At 40.0% G+C, this 20,393-nt stretch overlaps 1 protein-coding gene across 2 annotated transcripts in view; it reads left to right on the top strand.

Moving 5' to 3' along the window:
• The window catches only part of OXCT1 (3-oxoacid CoA-transferase 1), an 84,488-nt gene that overhangs the window by 12,757 nt on the left and 51,338 nt on the right, over positions 1–20,393 (top strand). For both annotated transcript variants that reach the window (XM_062513267.1, XM_062513268.1), the window contains exons 4-7: positions 4,109–4,244; positions 8,487–8,636; positions 10,376–10,482; positions 16,820–16,880. In XM_062513267.1, the coding sequence (XP_062369251.1) occupies positions 4,109–4,244; positions 8,487–8,636; positions 10,376–10,482; positions 16,820–16,880 (454 nt within the window). The remainder of the gene's footprint in view (positions 1–4,108; positions 4,245–8,486; positions 8,637–10,375; positions 10,483–16,819; positions 16,881–20,393) is intronic.

Raw genomic sequence — 20,393 nt, forward strand, 5'->3', positions numbered from 1 at the left:
ACCCCCCAACAATAAGGCACTGTATGTTTGGTGCCAGAGTGTGTGGCATTCCAGCTAGCCATTTTTTTCTGCATAAGAATGCAAATTTCTATTTCCTGCTTCATCGAGCTATGAACTGCTTGTTGGTGTGTGAGGCTTTTATCGGGTTGGAAACTTAGGTAATATCTCCTTCCCTGTGATGATGTAGAATGTGTTATGCTTGAGCCACCAAAGAAGAAGGGCTGAGAGCAGCAGATTGTTTTTGCTGCAGTGATGTACCAACATGTTGCCTTTGACTTCTTCCAGTATACTGGAGATTTGTGAGCTAGACCTGTCTGAGAGTCGTATTTGGCTGATTTTTTTAAATTAGAAAAGGCAGACAGTTTTTGGTAGGAAGTTTTTGTAGGTCTGAGAGAGACAAAACAACAGGAATCAATGTATTGCTAGACAGTCAGAGCTCCTTATTTTTTCTTATCTGCTTCCATAGTTTGGGCAAGTTGGGTCACTGATGTCTTTGATGAATGCCTAATTAGCTCTCTTTTCCTATATGTGTTTCATGTATTTGGTTTATTCACTTTTCATCTTAATACAGAATGGAGAAACTTCTAGAAATCCAAACAATTCAGAGGGTGAAAGAATGCATTCACTGTCTAGCACTGGTTGTACTTTCTCTTTTCTGACTGCACACGTAACAACTATGTCAACTTCTACCACACCTTCCTTCCTATCTAGGGCAGCACATTCTTACTGCATTTACATTTGTTTTAATTTTTAAAGGACTGAATCTAGTTTTGAAATAGGTATATGGGATGTGTTCTTTTCATGCAGTCAGTAAAGATTCTTTTTTTCTTTTTATGGTTGCTCTTTGATAGGCAGAGCATTGCTAGCAAGGACAATATTTTATAGGTAACATTTTGAGGGTAAACTTAGTTAAAGCTGAAAAGTTCAAAAAGCTCTTGTGCATAAAACAACACAATCGAGTAAAAAAAACCAAAATACATAAAAGGAGAACTAATCACTTAAAATTTCCATAGAACTGTTATACTGAAAGAAATATCCATAAACCAGAGGGTTTTCGAAATTTGCAATCTGGGATAGAGGTTACATAAAAAACAAAGTGTAGGAAAATAGGAGTGAGAACAGTGTTGTCTGTATGAAATGTATGTTTCTTGGGACATTGACCTGTAAGAGGAAAACATAGGAAACATAAAAAAAGGCTGAAGTGCTCAAAATGGGTTTTTGGAGGGAGATGAAAACTGATGCATGTGAAAGCACAATGGTTATTTTAGCTGGAAACCTGCATACAGATTGCATCATTAAAAGAGAGGGATGGCAGTGTGTTTTCTTTAAAGAAATATGCATCTAAGAAAAGCCATATATGAGTAATGGCAACAGGATTTTGTGCTGCTGCTCTGAAGATTAAATGCATGTGGGAGTTGAAGTAATTTTGTATTACCAGGCAGGCAGAGCCTCCTGGTGCCTGACTTTTGAAAGGTGAAATTCCTGTTCTCATTGTGCTAGGGAAATAACATTGTGTATGACCTGTGTGCTCAGTAACAGATCCTCACAGCAATTTTGGTTTTGAACAAATTGGCTGCGTTTGAGGAGAAGAGAAAGAAAGAGTGACTTAAGAGGTGAGGAGCAACTTGGCCTGAGTGTAACAAAACAACCTTTGTTCAACTTTCTGCTTAATTTCTTTGTAAATACTGAGTTTCATTTGATAGAAGATACCTCACAGTAGTAGATCAGGGAATACAAGGGTATCCACATGGAATCCTGCAGAATGATATGCAAAATACTGTTAAGGACAGAATGCTTCAGTAGCTGCTTCTGAGAATGTAGGAGGAAGGATTGTGGATCTTAGTGAAATGAAGCAGAAATTTCTTTAAGAATTTCAAATGTACTCCTGACCCTCTGTTTTCATCCTTTCTTATATCAATGCATACATTTATACATACATACAGTATTTAATTGTCTTAATGCACAAATATTTGTTTCTATTTGGTAACTTCCAAGTTTTTTAATGGTAAGAGTGGTGTTAACCACCTGAATGATACATAGAAATGGCTAACTCTGGCTTGCAAGCAGTTCAGGAAGCTTCCCATTATTCTAGACTAATTAACTAGAAGCTTCCCATTGTTCTTGCATTAGAAAGCACTGCACAGTTTTGTCTTAATTCTGTACTTTTACCGCACAGTGCCATAGTTACACCAACCCCTTTAACTGCCATCAGATGTTGGCTGGTCTTTTACATTTGTTTACTACCTTTTTATAATGAGAGGTCAGGGTTTCATAGTTTTCATGTGAGAGGAATTGTCCTGCTTTGGATTAATCTAAACAGGAAATTCTGTTTTTTTAATTTTTTTTTTTTTGATCTCTTTCGCCCACTGTCTTCTCTATTCTCAGCTTTTCTGGTTTCAAACTAGAGGATTTTTTCTTGTGGGGAATTAGAAACATGGGTTGTTTCTAGGCAACGCACATTTTAGTCCCATGGATTTGGCACCAGAACATGTTGGAAGCTGCATCACAGTTAGATTTTTAACTTTTTATTAATCAGTCAGAAATGGAGAGTGGAGCAAGTTTTTATAATAAATCACATTCTTCTGAGTCTAGAGAACATAGAATAAATTCAGAGAACCAGATCAGAAAAGCTTGTTTCACTTCCTCTCATCCAGATTCTAAAATGCTTGAGTATGCACTGAAGTGGGTCATTTCCTAAAAATAGTCCTAACCTTAAAATAGTGCTCATGATGCATGCAGTTGTGAAGGCATTGAGACTGCATGTTAGTCCATGCAGCTCTTGGAGTATTGTGGTTGGAGATGAAGAGCTGGTGCTGGTCCTGCTCGCTCAGCCCCTCTCCCTTCACCTGCGGCACCGCAGCCTGCGCTGTGGCTGGCAAGCATGACCACTTTTATACTTGAAAATGAGTACTGCATATAGTAAAGCTTTTTAATCTGGTCTTTTTTGGAGGTCTTCTTCAGGAAGGGTATTTTCAACAGGATTAATATATTGCAAGAACATGTGTGTTAATTATAAAGCTGAATACTTGAGATCTTAAAGGATCATTGTAATATTTTTCTGTATTTCTTGTCCTGAAATGTCAAGCCATTGTGTGGGTAATTAAGTCATTGAATTGAGCCAGCTTATGTCAGATATACATTATTTTTTGTGAGTAATTCTGGATCATGGCATCTTTTGTGTAGAGAGATTGGCAGGTCTGAGTTCTTTGCTTATATGGTGCACAAACCAACACAAATATAGAGGAGGTTCACACACATATACCAGTCTGCTGGCATCCTGCATAATGTGCTGGAAAAGTGAAAGAAACATGTTTTTATAATATCATTTGTGTTTATTTCCATATTTATATATTAACCTCATATTTCCTTTAACTGAAGTAGCAATTTTACAGAGCAACTTTGGTTGAAGAGCTCCTGAGCAATGTTCCTAATCCAATAGTACTCAATATGGCATAATAAACATCATGAAGGATATCAGAATTTTAGAAGCACTGGCACAAGAAAAATGTTGTGTAACATCTCTGGCATTCAGTTTCAGTTGACACAGACAAGAAAAATCTTGTTTGTAGTGCCCAAATCCTTTATTGGAATAGGCAGTTATTTAGCAAGAGATTAAATTGTTTACTATAATAAAAAAAAATTAAATACTAACATTCTCTTGCCTGGTAGAGAAACTAGCATCATAAATATCAATGTGTCATTCTCCTTGGGCTGCTAAACAATCACTCACAATCCCAGTGAGCAGGATTGTAAATAAAAATATATCTTTGTTCACTCGAAGCCATGTCTGATTTTTTATCAATCTGGTAAGGCTTTTTAAAGGAGCAGATATGTAAAATAACACCACATGTCAAGCTGGTATTTTTAGCTGTTAACATGTGAAAAGACTTTAAACAGATGTTTTGGGTGTGTTCTGTACCTTGGAAGAGATGAGGTCTGGACATTGGAATCTTAAATTTTAATTGTAGCTTTGATGTTTTACCCTCTAAAAGCTGAAATTTGTTTATTTTTGGTTTTCAATTCCTTATGTGGGGGGGAGATAACTCGGTTCTTTCTTGTTAAATCATTACAGCTCATCAAGTGCTTTTTTTTTATGTTTTCTACACAGCGTTGACAATTTTGGACTTGGTCTTCTGCTTCAGACAAAGCAGATAAAACGCATGGTGTCATCATATGTTGGAGAGAATGCTGAATTTGAACGCCAGTATTTATCTGGTGAGCTGGAAGTTGAGCTTACACCACAGGTAAGGAGTGTCTCTAAGAAACTGGTGATTCCTTTTCATCTAAAATATTGAGTAGAATAATGCTTAAATGCTCTTACAAAGTTGTTTTGAAATCCAGATGTTTTGCTTGTGTGCAAAAGGCACTTGCCATCTGTGGTGGGATGACCCTGACTGCCCTCCAGGCCCACCAAAGCCTCTCAACTCCCCTCATCTGTTCAGGGGAGAGAAAACACAACAAAAGACTCATGGGTTGAGATAAGTAAAGGGAGAGATCACTTACCAGTTATGATCATGTGCACCATAGACTCAGCTTGGGGAACTTAATTTAGTTGATACCAATCAAATCGGAGCAGGCTAAGAGAAGTAAAACCAAATCTTAATACCCCCTTCTCCAAAACACACTTTACCCCAAGCTGCCCTTCTTCCCGCTTGTAACTTTATTCACAATTTACATCCTCCCTGCTAGTGGCACAGGGGGAGGAGGGAATAGGGGGTTGTTGTCAGTTCATCATTTGTTGTGCAGTTGTTCATGCTAAGGAGGATGCCTCATGCTCTCCTGCTATCCAGTATGGGTCCCTTACATAGGATCAGTCCTTCAGGAATAGACTGCTTCAGCACAGGTCCTGTCCACAGAGTGCAGTTCCTCAGGAACAGGCTGCTCCAGTGTGGATCCCCTGTGGAGTCACAAATCCTGCCAGCAAACCTGCTCCAGCATGGGCTGCTCTTTCCATGGGGATACAGGTCCTGCCAGGAGCCTGCTCCAGCACCAGCTTCCCATGGGGTCACAGCCTCCTTTTAGGCATTTACTTGCTTGAACATGGGCTCCTCCAGGGGCTTCAGATGGATTTATGCTTCCATGTGGGCCACCATGGGCTGCGGGGGCACAGCTGCCTCAGTGGGGTCTTGTCACAGGCTGCAGGAGAATCTCTGCTCTGGCGCCTGGAGCACCTCCTGACCCTCATCCTTGACTCACCTTGCAGAGCTGTTTCTCCCACATATTCTCACTCCTCTCTGCTCTGGATGCACTTACACCTGTGCAAGAGATTCTCCTTCAGTATGCTGTGCCAGAGGCAGTTCCACTGTTGCTGATGGGCTCAGCCTTGGAACCAGCTGGCACTGGTTCTGTGGACACTGGGGCAAGCTTCTGGCATATTCTCACAGAAACCACCACTCTAGCTACCAAAACCTTGCAAAGCCAATGCACCATCTTAGGGTCATGCATCTGTTCAGAATTGACTGACTGTTATTTGTGTGAATTCCTTTAATGGAATTAATTAATTAATTAATTAATAATAGATTGTATTCATCTGAAGTTTATATATATACACACACACATATGCAGATTTTATTGAAGATTGTAGAAAAAGGCATAAAGTATGCTCAGCACTGTGGACCTATATAAAAAGGAAGGAAGCCAAGGAACTGCTCCGTTCCCGTCTTGGTGTCAGGTTTTGGGGATGTTGCATGTGCAATGCCTGCCATCTAGTGGATAGGAATCAAATTTGGGGATTTCGTTCCTTGTGAGTCAAAACCCCTTTTGGCTTGGTCATTAACTCTTAACGAAATTAATCTGTGCATACTGTTACAAGCAAATTTAAAACTCTACTTTTTAGCACTGTCTTTTTAATTATTTTAGGTCCGCCAAGCTATCCAAATAGCATGAATGCAATGACATCCTAAAATCATCAATATCAGTTAAGTTCTATTGAGATCAACTTCTGTGAAGTATGTGCTCTAACTTTAGAGCCTACAGCATGTTAGTGCATGGCATTTTCAGAGGTGACACATAAAATTTGGGCTTTAAACAGCTATTTATATAATTTTATGGGAAAAACAAGTGTGTTAAATTTTTATTAAGGACACTATCTTGAGCTCCTTCTCTTGTAAATCACAGAATTGGTCAGGTTGGAAGGACCCACATTAAGTTGTCTGGTCCACCTCTTTGTTCAATCAGGGTTATTCTGGAGCACACGGCACAGTGTTCACATGGTGCTTGGATATCTCCAGTGAGGGACACACCATGACTTCTCTGGGCAACCTGTTTCAGTGTGTGGTCAGTGTCACAGTAAATAATTGCTTCCTTATGTTCAGGTGGAATTTCCTGTACATTGGTTTCTGCCACTTGCCTCTTTTTCCATTGCTCAGGACCCCTGTACGGAGCCTGGCTGCCTCCTCTTGGCAGCCCTTCTTCAGACACTTACAGGCATTGATAAGGTCCCTTCTCAGTCACCTCTGCTCAAGGCTGAACAGGCTCACTCCCTCAGCCTTTCCTCCTAAGAGAGATTCTCCAGTCCCTTGATCATCTTTGTTACCCTTCACTCCCGGACCCACTCCAGGAGTTCCATGTCTCTCTTGTCCTGAGGAGCCCAGAACTGGGCACAGCAGTCCAGACACAGCCTCATCAGGGCTGAGTAGAGGGGCAGGGTCAGCTCCCATGACCTGCTAAAGATGCTCTTCCTGATGCACCCCAGGGTACCGCTGGTCTCGGCCACAAGGGCACTGCTGGCTCATGGTCAGCTTGTTGCCCACCAGGACCCCCAGGTCCTTGTCCACAGAGCTGCTTCCCAGTCCTCCTCAGTTGCAGGACCCTGGATTTTCCCTTGCTGAATTTCAGATTGCTCTTCTCCACCCATCACTCCAGCCTGTCAAGGGTTCTGAAGGCTGCACAGCTCTTTGGGGTATCAGCCACTCCTCCCAGCTTTGTGTCACCAGGGAGTGCTGAGGAGGCATCTGCCCTTCCTCCAAGCCATTGATGAGTAAGTTAAACAATACTGGGCTCAGTATTGGCCCCTGGTGGGCACCACTAGTGACAGGCCTCCTACTAGATCCTGTGACACTGCTTTCAGCCCTCTGGGATCACCTGTTCAGCCAGTTCTCAGTCCATCTCACTGCCTCTCATACAATCCACTCTTCTTGAACTTGCCTGTGAGGATGCTGTGAGAGAATGTTTCTTAGAATTACAGACTTGAGTGGAAAAATTCTTTTTATACCCAGTCAGCAGACCTGAAAATAGTCAGACACTTGTCATGTTTAAGGTTTCAAATGTCACAAATCTCACAATGCATTTTTTTCCTTCCTATTTAATGTTCAGTACTTTTGCCTACAGGACCATGAGCGTCTTAGATATATAGTTGGCTCTCTGAACTACAGATAGGCTACGTAGATCCAGCATGGAAATAATGGGTCTACAGTATATAATGGGAATCAGTAAGGTGAATTTCTATTACTTGCTAGGAGAGGTGGGGATTTGAAATATTTGTGTAAAGAAAAATAGTCTTTCCTAAAATAGTTTGGTATAACCTTAGGCAAAATGGGAGACTTTTGTATTATTGTTTCACAGTAAGGGAGAGGTCACTGTGAGATCTGCAAATGCTAAGAATATGGGACTCTGTATCGTTACATGGTTTGCATCTTCCTCTTGCCACCATTTGAAAACCAACCAGAAGCCATTTTGCTTCTTGCAGGATACCTGGGAAAATAAAATCCATGTTGAAGAGGTTGTTAAACTGGATAATCGACCACAATGTTCTTGTCTTGCTTTGAATCCAGGAAAATATATTAAAAAAAAATCCAGGAAATGACACTAATGATGACTAAACACACACCTTTGGCCATATGTCCATAATTAAAGCAAATTAGGAATTTTTGCTTTTAGTATCCTGTACAATTGCTGGACATAGAGAAGTGTGCAGACAGGGTGGTCAAGGATAGTATAAAAAGTACTCTTTTAGCTTTTTGGTATTCTTGGCATGGGCAACCCAGATCATTTGATTCCCTTTTCCTTTCTCAATCTGCCATGCTTGGCTGTTTCAACTAGTAGGGGGTTCTGAAGTTTTTCTTAGAATGCTGAAGAATGAACATCAATATTTACGATTGTCAGAGAAGAAAAACCTTCTAGGATATGTTGCCAGGTGGGAAGGAGAAAAAGAACTCTGTACTATTCTCAAGAATAATGGTTTGGGAAACAAACTGAAAGAGAGGAGGCAGAGTCAAGTGCTGTGCCCTGGTATTTGGGAGGTAGTTGTATGACAGTGTCAACTTGAACAGTTCATGACTGTGTGTCAAGCTTTTCTTGCCATATCCAGTAGTAGTCCCACGCTGGAATTCTAAAATGTGAGGAAGAAGTAGATGATCACATCTGTCTACTCTGTACAGAAGGAAAAGCTACAAACAACGGGATATAAAATAAAGTTAATGAAAGCTATTAATCAAAGTTTGATTTGTTGTTCCCCAATGATGATTTCTTAAATGTGTTTTCCATAGGGTACACTTGCTGAACGTATTAGAGCAGGAGGAGCAGGAATCCCAGCATTTTACACCAGTACTGGCTATGGGACACTGGTGCAGGAAGGGGGTGCACCCATCAAGTACAACACAGATGGCACCATTGCCATTGCCAGCCAGCCAAGAGAGGTAAGAAGTTTGATTGCCATTAGGAAGCCTTCAGCACTGGAAAATTAATTTCTAACATACTTACAAGATAAACAGGAGTTTAAGAAGGAATTAAGTTTAACTGTACTGTATTAAGTTAACAGGATGTTGTACCAGACACATTGGCTTTGCTTCCACTGCTTACTGCTGTCCTCTGTGATTTGTTAAAGAAGTTTTTACAGTTATAGAGTGATTTAGCATCAAGACCTGGTCCCAGTGAAAGCCTGCCTTGCTGAATTGCTCTTCACTTGGCCATCCTCTGACCAGGTTTGCTGTGTATTCAAACAAAATTTTGTACCATGCCACTGTAGTGCATAGAGCTGTTTGAGAACAATCTCCTGTTAGTGGGGCAGGTACTGTTTAAATACTGCACTATGCAGCAAGCAGCCCTGCAGCTGTACAAGGAGCTTCAGCCTCAGAAGAAATGGGGCATTCTCATGTTAAACTGGAAAGAGCTCAGTTGACATAAATTTCAGGAAATGCATTTCCCAACATCTGAAATACAATTTAGTCTCTGTTTTTAAAGTGCAAAGAAATAAAAAGACTGTGGATCTCAAGGGAGAAGCAAGGGTTTCATTTTGAGATTGGATGTAGAATTTGGAGAAGGGAAGAGATATCTCAGTGCCATAATTTTTCTTTAAGAAATGGGTGGGAGTAATATTGTGTGTTCCAATTAGGTTGCATACAACATTAAATTTCACCTCAAGAACATTTGTGGGGTAAAGGTAATTCCGCCCTAACCCATGATTTTCATGTGTTTTGTACATGACTATTTGCATAATCTAAACATTGTCTTGTCTTTTTTATTCTCTTCCTTTTTTAACTGCATACATCATTACGAAGTTTTACCATTTGCAGAAAAGTTTTGTTCATTAAATAGCTTATCATTTTAATAACATTTTTCCTCATTTGCTTTTCTTTTGACATTTCTTGGGAAACATCCCTTACTTTCAGTCTAATAATTATGGGGTGCTAATAACATGACTAGCATGGTTTGTTCAATTACATTTTCCACATCCATTTTGCACAGAAGTGTCATTTTATAAAGGCTCAGATCTCTTTTTATGGTACTGGCAAACTGACATCTGATACACTTTTCTCATACTTCCTATCCTTTTCAGTAATTTTAAAAACCTCTGAAGTAATATTTGTGTCTACTTTTACCTTCCACATTGTTAAGAGAAGTAGTCTTTAATCTCTCTCTATAGGATTAAAATGCTACCTCTTTCCTTGTTTCTTATTTTGGCTTCAGGCACAGTATCATTCATTGCAATTATTGATCATAAATGCAGGGAAAACCAGGTGAAACTCAGCCTGTTAGATGGTAAGATTTGCGTAGTCTATCTTGAACTGACTTCATTTTGGATTTGGGGCTTCTGATGGAGGGCAGTGCTTATGAACCTATTCAGTAATTCTCCTTTAACACTTAGTTTTTGGTTAGCTGGTAGATATGCAGGACAAAGCATATCTAATTCCAGCAGATGAAGCAGGAGGAATATGGATTCTCTTGATGTTTCACTGGAGACACTATGATAAAACTGGGGTTTATAGCCTTTCCATACCTCTCTGTTATCATACAGATAAGTTTTTCAGTTAAAACTTTATGGAGTACAAAAATAAGTTGAAATATAATACTCAGCAAAATTAACCACTAAAATAAGTATCACAGGTGAAATCTGTTGGAAGAAACCTACATCTCAATTTTGTACTTTTCTCTGTAGGTGAGGGAGTTTGATGGCCGTCACTTTATTCTGGAGAAATCGATTACAGGAGATTTTGCTCTTGTGAAGGCATGGAAGGCTGATCGTGCAGGAAACATAATATTTAGGTATGACTTGTTTACTGGTGGGAGAAGATTATTTTACAGTTTAGGTAATGAATGAGAAGGTGAATCCTGTCTCCTGTGTTATGGCAAAATAATGTTTTACTGATTTCACATTCTTTCATATTGCCTTTCCCTACTGTCAAATTACACTGCTATAAACCACCAAAATATAATTGCCTTTTCTGATGACTTTTGAGAATTCAAACATAGCTATGAAATAAAGCCTTCATAGTTAAAAATGAGACACAGCAGACCGAAGTCATTATGATGTCTGTTGAGAAATTTAGTAACATTCTCTTTCTTTCATTTTTCAGGTTAGTTTGGGTCCTTTTTCTTGAGCAATTAAAGGCTGACCCAATAAGTATAGGTTCATCTACAACAGAAGAGAAGGGAACTGAGTCAGTCTTCTGGCCAGTCAGTGATGGGAAAACTGATTCTGTCTAAAGAAAACTGTGTTTAAAGTTGATTTTATCTCAGTGGTGTAGGGAAAGGCATCACATAAATTTAAATATCTTTGCAATGAAAGGTTTGATGTTGCACTACTGAGAAAATCTTTTATATGAGCTGCTTTGTTTGGATTCTGGTTTGTCCTGAACTGAAGCAGGAGAGAGGTTTGCTTATGTTTAATGCCCGGTTTTTATTTGTTTGTCTTATGGCTATCAGATGAAAAGGTAAGTGTTGTAGTTATCACTTGCAGTTTATTACAAGCACGTGTTGATTGAGAGTCTGTCTTTGTATTAGAACAAACAAGGAGTTGGAAAAGCAACTGAAAAATATGTGTATAAAATAATGCCCATAAAGCAACAATTTTCTTTATGTATATATATGTATGTGTGTGTGCATATACATTTATATATCCACATAACTACTGCTAAATTAAAATACTTAACATTAATAAATAAGTTTTTATTTTGCCCAACTCTTGATATCCTGACTTGCCCACTGGCAAGACTGGTTCCTGATTGAAAGCTGAACTTTTTTGTGTGCGTGCAGATGAATTTGATGGCTGCTAAACTACTCTCCTTAAGCTCTGGTGCATTGAATACAGGACACACTCTTCCCTCCTGGACTTGTCTTTGTTTGATCCTGAGCCACTACTCTCTGTGCTTTTATCCTGTATCTTGCTACTGATGCATAGCAGATGCCTCTCAAAAGTCCTTTCATTCTCCACAGAAACAGACTGGTTGTGTTCTCCTTTTACCCTCTTCCTTTATGTCCTGTTGTTTTCTATGCCCTTCCTTCTTCCTGTTCCTTTCAGAAGTCTTCATTTTGTCTCCCACATTCACATAATACAGCTGATAACAGATACTACTTCCATCTGGAGTGAAAACCTAAAAAAATCTTAACGCCTTCCTTCAACTGTAACTAATCAAAGATGGAAACTAATCATCATCATCTGGTGTCCTATTCCATATAGAATATTGCTAGATCAAAGGAATTTGCTTATGATAAGCAGTGACCTGTTTCTGGATGACACATGATTATCTGATAACATCTGAGAACAGAGAAACATAGGGTGATCTTATAACTTGCTGTCTGCTACTACTTTCACAGCAGTGTGGTACTATTCATAGTGCGATTCCTATAATTCTGAAGCCAGTGGCAATGGTGCAAGTGTCTGCCAAACTGTTAATCACCCTCAAGTTAAGAGCTTTTATAAATTTAGAGGATGTACTTTAGGTACACTTACTTGGACCACAGGCTGGCACTAATTTTTTTCTTATTCTCATGCATCAAGCTATACTGTTTTCTTGTGCATCAGAATGGCACCAACTTCTTTAGAAAGTTGTTTTGAAAACTGCTTGTTTTTGAAAGCTGCTTTTTATTTTTTTTTTTAAGTTATACTTCATGAGCCCTAGATCCTTTGCTCCGTACAGCATGTTGTGGTGCCTTTCATTTCAGGCATCTTCATGCTGAGTGGACTATTTTGCACCATTTAGCGGTGGTTAGCTTTTTTTCTGACAAAGGTCTTAACTTCCCTTAGGGCTTTGCTCATTAGGGACATCAGGGAGTACCACTGTTTCTGTGGATGGTCAGAGAATCCCAGAATGGCCTGGTTTGGAAGGGATTTTAAATATCATGCAGTTCCAGCCTCCAGCTGTGGGCAGGAATACCCTCCACTGGTATCTTAGAACTCCATCCAGCCTGGCCTTGAACACTTATGGGGATGGGGCATCCACAACTTCTCTGGGCAACCTGTTTCAGTTCCTCACCACCCTCAGTAAAGAATTTCTCCCTGAACAAATCTACCAAATCTAAATCTCCCTCTTTCAACTTGAAGCCATTCTCTCTTGTTTTGTTACTACATGCCCTTGTGAAAAGTCCTTTTATATTGAATACTCCCGTCAGTTGCTGGAAGTACACAATCAGGTTACCCTGGAGCCTCCTCATGACCGAACAAACCCAGTTCTCTCAGCCTTTCCTTATAGGAGAGGTTATCCATCCCTCTGGTCATTGTGGTAGCCCCTAGACTGGCTCCAACAGGTCCCTGTCCCTCCTGTGCTGGACCCCAGCTCTGGATGCAGTGCTCCAGGTGGGTCTCAGCAGAGCAGAGCAGAGGGGCACAATCCCCTCCCTACCCTGCTTCCCATGGGGCTTTGGATGCAGCCCAGGACACGTTTGGCTCTCTGGGCTGTGAGTGCCATGGCTGGGGCATGTCCAGCCTCTCACCCACAGCACCCCCAAGTCCTTCTGGGCAGGGCTGCTCTGGGTCTGTTCATGCCCACCCTGTGCTGATACCAGGGGTTGATCTGACCCTGGTTCAGCACCAGCACTTGGCCTTGTTAAACCTCATCAGATTCCCATGGACACACTTCTTGAGCTTGTCCAGGTCCCCCTGCATGGCATTCCATCCTTCAGTGGTGTCAACAGCACCACTCAGTTTGGTGTCATCTGCTAATTTGCTGAGGGTGCACTGGATTCCTTTATCTATGTCATTAATGAAGATATCAAGTAACACTGGCCCAGTACAGACTCCTGAGGGACATGGCTTGTCACTGATGTCCACTGGGACTCTGAGCCATTGACCATTAACCTCTCTACCAAACATTTCCTCATCTACCAAACAGTCTATGCAATCAAATCCATCTCTCTTCAAATTAGAGACAATGATGTTGTGGGGTCGTAAAGCCACGTCAAAGACTTTACAGAAGTGCAGATAAATGACATCTGTAACTATTCCACATCCACTGATGCAGTCACTCCATCACAGAAGACCACTATATTGGTTAGGCAGGACTTGTCTAACTGTTGTGAAGTTTGGTTGGTTGTCCCAAGTCACCTCCCTGTCCTCCCTGTGCCTTAGCACAGCTTCCAGGAGTATGTGCCGTGATCTTCCCAGGCACAGAGGAGTGGCTGACAGGTCAGTAGTTCCTGGGGTCCTCCTTTATATAATTTTTAATGTTGGGAACCATTTTTCCATATTTCCAGTCACCTGGTACTTCACCTGACTGCCATGACTTTTGAAATATCATGGTGAGTGATTTGTCTGCATCCTTTGGCTCGCCTCCCTTTTCATCTGGTACCATTCTGCTAATTGTTTTAGCCCAGTGTACTTCGACTTTACAAGCAAATGTGTGGCTTGTTGGTGATGAAAATAGACTACTGACAAAGAAGCAGAAATAAAGGGATTGCCTGAGACGGAGCCTCTTCTGTCACAGTCATGTCAGGTCATGTCTTCATGCTTCAACTGGTTCTGCAATGCATAAAATCAGCTCTAACCTGAGGTGTCTCTGTACTTTTGTATCATTAAGTATGTAGTAGACTTAGTTTCTTGGTTGAGTCTGCTATGAACTGGTTTGCTATCTTTTTCTCTGGGAGAAAAGATGTAATGCCTTTGGGTCCGGTGGAACAATGGAATTTTTTAGACGTTGCTGAGTCTGGATGTCCAGAAAATTTTCTTAAAATAAAAAGGCAAAATTCTCTAGTTAGTTTTTGAATTTCCTATTGCTAGTCCCTTAACATTATTCTGTGTTGGAAAAGATATGTAGTGCTTCTGTTTTTTTTTCTTCTGGACGATGTGCTCTTTAGAAATAAGGCCTTTGATCCCATAAAACTTCTGGATGGCATGTTCTTCAGAAATAAAGCCTTTGATCCTGTAAAAGACTGCTGCTTCTGAAACAACTTTACTAACTCAAGAACAGTTTAAATGGCAGAAGCTTTTATAAATTATGTCAGATTAGAGACCGTTAGTTTTTTAATGTCAAATTAACATTGAAATGTTTTCTTGTCATTTTTTTCCCTATGTAAAACTAATTTTATATCAGTTTTTTTTTACTGCCAGAGTAGCCACTGTAATCTTGAGAAAGTCTTTGTCTCAAAAAAGTAGGTACATTAAATAAGAGGGTTGAAATACTGCATTGTTAGTTTTGTCATCTTCCTTTTCCCCATTACTCAGCCATTTTAATCCAGCTTTTTAAACCTTTTTTTTCTTCTCATTTGCTACTTTGCCTAGTGTAGGGTAGTTTTTCCTGAATCACTACTCACTAGTATTGTATTGGTCTCTTAGAGTATAAATTCACACAGTGTTTTTTTTTCTTTTGTTTCTTATTGTTAAGACATCCTTTTGTTGGGTCTATAGAGCCACCAAGAAGACCCATGGGCAGAAGATATTCATGGAATCATAGAAAGCTAGAATCATAGAATATGTTGAGTTCAAAGGGACCCTCAAGGATCAACAAGTCCAACCCCTGGCCCTGCAAGGCACCATCCCCAAGAGTCATGCCATGCTCCTGACAACGTTGTCCAAACACTTCTTGAGCTCTGCTGGGCTGGTGCTGTGTCCACTGCCCTGGGTAGCCTGTTCCAGTGCCCAAAAACCTCCTGGGTGAAAAACACTTTTCAGATGTTCAGGTTAAACCTTCCCTGACTCAGCTTCAGGCAATTCCCTTGTGTCCTGTCACTGGTCACACAGAGCAGAGATCAGTGTCTGTCCCTCCTCTTCCTCTCATAAGGAAGTTGTAACTGCAGTGAGGTCTGTCCTCAGTCTCCCCCAGGCTGAATCTTAAGGCCCTTCATCATCCTTGTGACCCTCCTTTGGATAATCTCTAATAGTTTAGTATCTTTTTCTTACTGCGGCACCCAGAACTGCCCCCAGCACTGGAGGTGAGGCTGCCCCAGAGCAGAGCACAGCAGGACAATCCCCTCCCTAGCCCGGCTGGCGATGCTGTCCCTGGTGCCCCCAGGACAGGGCTGGCCCTTTGTTAGAGGCTTCACGGCCGCTGTCTGTCGGCAGTAGAAGGCGTTCTCCGGGACACCTGCGGAGCTCTGGGCGCAGCCTTGCGCCTGCCCGAGCTCCGGGCTCCTTGCAGTGCCCCCCTCGGCCACGCGGTGGCAGCAGCGCCGCGGGGCTCGGTGCTGGCGAGAGGAGCGGCTCGGGATCGCCGGGAGGCTCCTTCCCGGCTGGAGCGGGCTGTGCAATCAGCATGCTCGGGGGCAAAAGAAAATAAAAAATGCTGCCCTGGAAAAACGATGTGGGAAAGGAGCTTTTGTCTTGTTTTGAAACGGGGTTTCATGGATTTTGGTGAAAAATTTTCAAGAATTCTGCATTTTAAACAGAGAAAAATGCTTAGAAGCTAGCAGTGGAGCACCACTAAAACCTTCATGGTATTTCTTAATTATTAATTGTGCTGCACAGTTTTGTTTGGTTTCTCAAAAACACACAGAGTGGCTGACACAGGTCACTTATTTCCTCTGTGCCTACTAAGATCTTGGTGCAGTTCCCAACACAGGTCAAGTGTTGCTTTTATTCTCTAGAGGTTCTTTTTCCTTGGTACAGAAATGCTTTGTGGACATACTTAGGGTGGGGTGAATGCCAGAGTCTTACAGTGAGTGCCAAAACTGATGCAGGTTTTGTTGTTGTTGTTGTTGTTTTGATTAAGATAATTAGATTACATTTGCTGCCACGTAAAGTTCCTAGTCTGACTTAGGAAACCATATATGGTAGATTGTTAGGCCTGTGGAGATTAATTTCATTCTTTGTGCAGTGAAATAATGGCATTGTACAAAGTCCAGCTTGCTGCTGATTTTAGATCCTATAAATTAAGGTATCAGTAGCATACCTGATCTCAATTAAACAGTGTGCTGATTAGAAGTCAAAAGAGCTTAATAAATACTTTCTAATGTAGCAAAATATGATTTAATTTCAGAGGCATCTTATAGAATTCCATAATATTTTATTTCCCCTGTACTTTTTAAAAATTCATTCTCCAGTTATTTGGCAAAAAGCTTTTGATGCCTAAAATACAGACATGCCTCTAGCAGCTTAAGTGTAAGACTTTTCCTATGAAAAACCTTTAATTGTACTAGTATGGCCTTTAGTATTGTTTTTTCTTTTTTTCAGGAAAACTGCAAGAAACTTCAACCAACCTATGTGCAAAGCTGCAAAGACAACGGTAGTAGAGGTAGGAAATTATATAATAGTATACCCTATACTGATGTAGTTAACATAGCCGGTTATTTTGCATGGTATTCTGGAGGGATTTCAGATTATTGCAGGATTTCAAATCAGGAACAGCGGTCTAACTTCTCTCCTTGGATTGCCTTCTCCTGCCATTGTGCTCTGCTTTAGTGATTAATTCCTTTGTAGCTGTACATGTGATGCTGCCAGAACTTCATGTTCATTGTGATTGGCCTTTGAAAGGGAAACAAAGCAAGAGCCTTTTAACAGGCTCTTGTTAAGTGGAGTAATATATGGATGAAAGAGGGAAAGAGGTCTTCTGTGCTTCAGAAGATTCACATAAGACTTTATGGAAAACTTCCTGAAAATAAAATCATATATGTAACAATACAGATCAGGCAAACCATAGAGCTGTCACAGTTGTGGTCTCTAAAATTGACTAAATTACATAAAAATCAGTCCACATTGAGACACAGACATTTGGCTGTGTCTTGAGAAAGAGGATGGATTAGCTGATCTAGAAGTTTCTTCCAATCTTTTTCCCCTTTTTCTTTGTCTGAAATGATAATATTTGAAAACATGAAGCAGCCTGCACTGGAAAAATACTGGTGCCAGGAGAGTTGCTAAGGCATAGCAATATGTAAAAGATAGAGTGTTGTATTAGCTTTTTCTTCACTCTCTGCTAAGTTTTTTTTATATACCTAATAAAAGCTAAATACAGTTTGGCAGTAAGATCAAGACAAACTCTTCTAGGCTGTTCCTAGTAAATAGTTTATGGAAGAGGCTTTTATTTCTTCAGGGTTTTTGTTTGTTTTGTTTGGGGGCTGGCTTGGGTTTGTGTTTGTTTGTTTGTAAGATGTTATTTGGAAAATGTATTTGTTATATAAACATCTCTGGATAATGCATTTGTGAACTTCAGTTATTTCTTTGTGCCTTACAGAACTATCACAAAAAATACCATGATATTTGCCACATGACTTAAGTGACCATGCAGAAAAACATTTTCATGTTTTGTTTTTAAGAAATGTTTCAAGCATTTTGCTATTTAAAAATTAAATAAAGAATCTTTCCTTCTAGGCAGTTGTCCTTCATACCTTGTTCAGTCTGGCATTTAAAGAATTTAAGTAGATCAAAGCCTTCCACCTACATTCCATCTCATTCTATCTTTCTGCTCTTCTATCCATGTATGATAGGATAGAATTTTCTTGTCAGAGCAACTGATGTGACATCGTTCTTGCTGTAATTCCATTTGTCGGTTGTTAATAGATCTGCTGTGAACTGTGTCCACTTTGAGTCTTATTGCATTTTCAATACCATTTAAAAAACTGTCAATCTTTTTCCAAGATGCATTATTAGTATTACTTTAAAATTCTGTTTTCTATGGTTAAATCAGATGAAGATGCAAATCCCTAGATTTAGGACAAATATTTTGAACCATCCTTGACTTAACTTTTAAATACTATTCTTTCAAAGTGAAATTCAGAATGCTGTGTTTGGATTTAAGAGTTAAATCCCAGGGTATCAGAAGGAAATATCTCTATATGGTGTCTAGTATATCCTCAGTACTAAGCACTATGAACTGTGTTAGCTCATCAATAGGGAACTGAGGGAACTGAAAACTTGTGTTTTGCCTGACTCTTATTTAATGTTGTTCAAGGCTGAAGACTGAAATTCTCAATACTGTTTACAGGAAGAAAAAAGTTTGTTTAGGGTAGTAATTCAGATGCTTTCTTGGCAGTATTTGTTCCCAGTTCTGTTTCTGTTTTTCACTGACTGAACATTTAATTGAATTTAAGCAGACAGTTCTAGTCTCTAGGAGTAGAGACTTGAAGCCAACCCTGCTCCTTTGCATCAAAAGAGCTACAGGTCACGCTTGTCTTCAAAGATGAAGTACTTAACTGGGCTTTTCAGGATTGTTTCCCACTTCCTGAGATTTACTTTAATTTCTGATCATTGATACAAATATTGAATGGCATTTGGCTTAGTAAGATGCTCATGATACTAATGATGAGATACTAATGAAATATGAATTGGAAATCCAATCTCAATGTATGTGTGAACATGTTGAAAACAGGAAATTAACTGGAAATAAATTACATTTTTTAACATGTTCTACTAAGTTAACCCAAGGAGCTGTGAAGTCTGACATGCATACTCAGTGGAAGACTTTTTTTTTTCTCTTTACTTAATGCTGTTGTTCTCTAGTTTTAGTCTGTGTGGTGTTTTAGACAATCTTACCTGAAGTACAGACAGACAATAATTGTAACAATTCAGAGGCAGACACATTTTGTGTATGTGAAGGTTAAAAGGAAAGAAAAAGAGATAAGAGATAAAAAACCTCCACTTCTCAAACTCAGACTGATAACTATTGTTTGCTTAAAAATTCTCCTGTATTGTGAGAAGCGAGATTTGCTGTGCATAGAGATGTCTAAAGGAGGAAGTCAGACTACACTATTAATTCTTATGTTTGGGACACACGGTGAAGAATTACTGATTCTTAAAATGTCAGATTAAATATTGAGCCTTTTTTTATTTTGAATAGGGAAATGGTCAGAAGTAGCTATTCAGTACTCATTTTGGGATCAGAAGCACATTGGTTGTAAGCTTCTAATGAAATGCAACAAGTGCTTACTGATCTGCACAAATTTTTTTGAACTGTTGCATGCATCTCTTTTGTTTATCTAAGTGAGAGGGAGTAGAATCTGCTATCAAGACAAGTATGGGTTATCTGGGCAACAGGTGACTGTAAAAATCTAACTGTGTTAAGTCCAATGGAATTTCGACTTTAATTAGAAGGTGACCCATTATTATAGGTCAAAAAAAAGTTTCCAACTGAATTGCACTATCCCTGTTATCTGGAAGTTAACCTTTGCAGAGACAAATGCTAAATAATGTTGGCAGCATCAGTTGTTTTGGCTTTGTTTATATATAAAAGTGAAATGATGCAGGGTGTTCGTCTGTTTCTCACTTCATCTTGCAGAACTTGCAGAAGCTAAGCATGCAGTCAGACCTGTAGGTTTGTTTGAACCTGAGCTCTCACACACAGGCTCAGCCTGAGGTTTTCAGTTTTTTTTCAGATCTATAATGACTTCCCTGCTACTGTAGCAAAGATGGGAGAGTTGAGAAATTGGCTGATACAAAAGAAACTCAATGGTCAGAAGTTATCTAAAGCCACCAGCCCTCCTAAAGATTGAAAGGAAGAGCATGGCTTGTGAAGTAACTTGTGTGACGGTATGGATATGGTAACACTCCCAACACTGTTGAGTGAAGGTCAGGCTGAATTGAGGAGGTGTCACTGCTGTCAGGACCCTCAACAGAGCCTTTCAATTTAGTGATGGTAAATGAACTGTGAGGCAGCTCGGGGTTGCAGGGATGGATGTGTGCTAGACTCCTAGGGCAAGGGCTGTGATAACAGAGTGCTTTTTAACATGTGCATCTCCCTGTAGAGACACTTCTGATCAGAGCCCCACCAAGCTTTTCATCATGACACCTCTTTTTTGTAGGGAATTAGAGCCAG

The sequence above is a fragment of the Cinclus cinclus genome, chromosome Z (assembly GCF_963662255.1).
Source record: "Cinclus cinclus chromosome Z, bCinCin1.1, whole genome shotgun sequence".
NCBI lineage: Eukaryota > Metazoa > Chordata > Aves > Passeriformes > Cinclidae > Cinclus > Cinclus cinclus.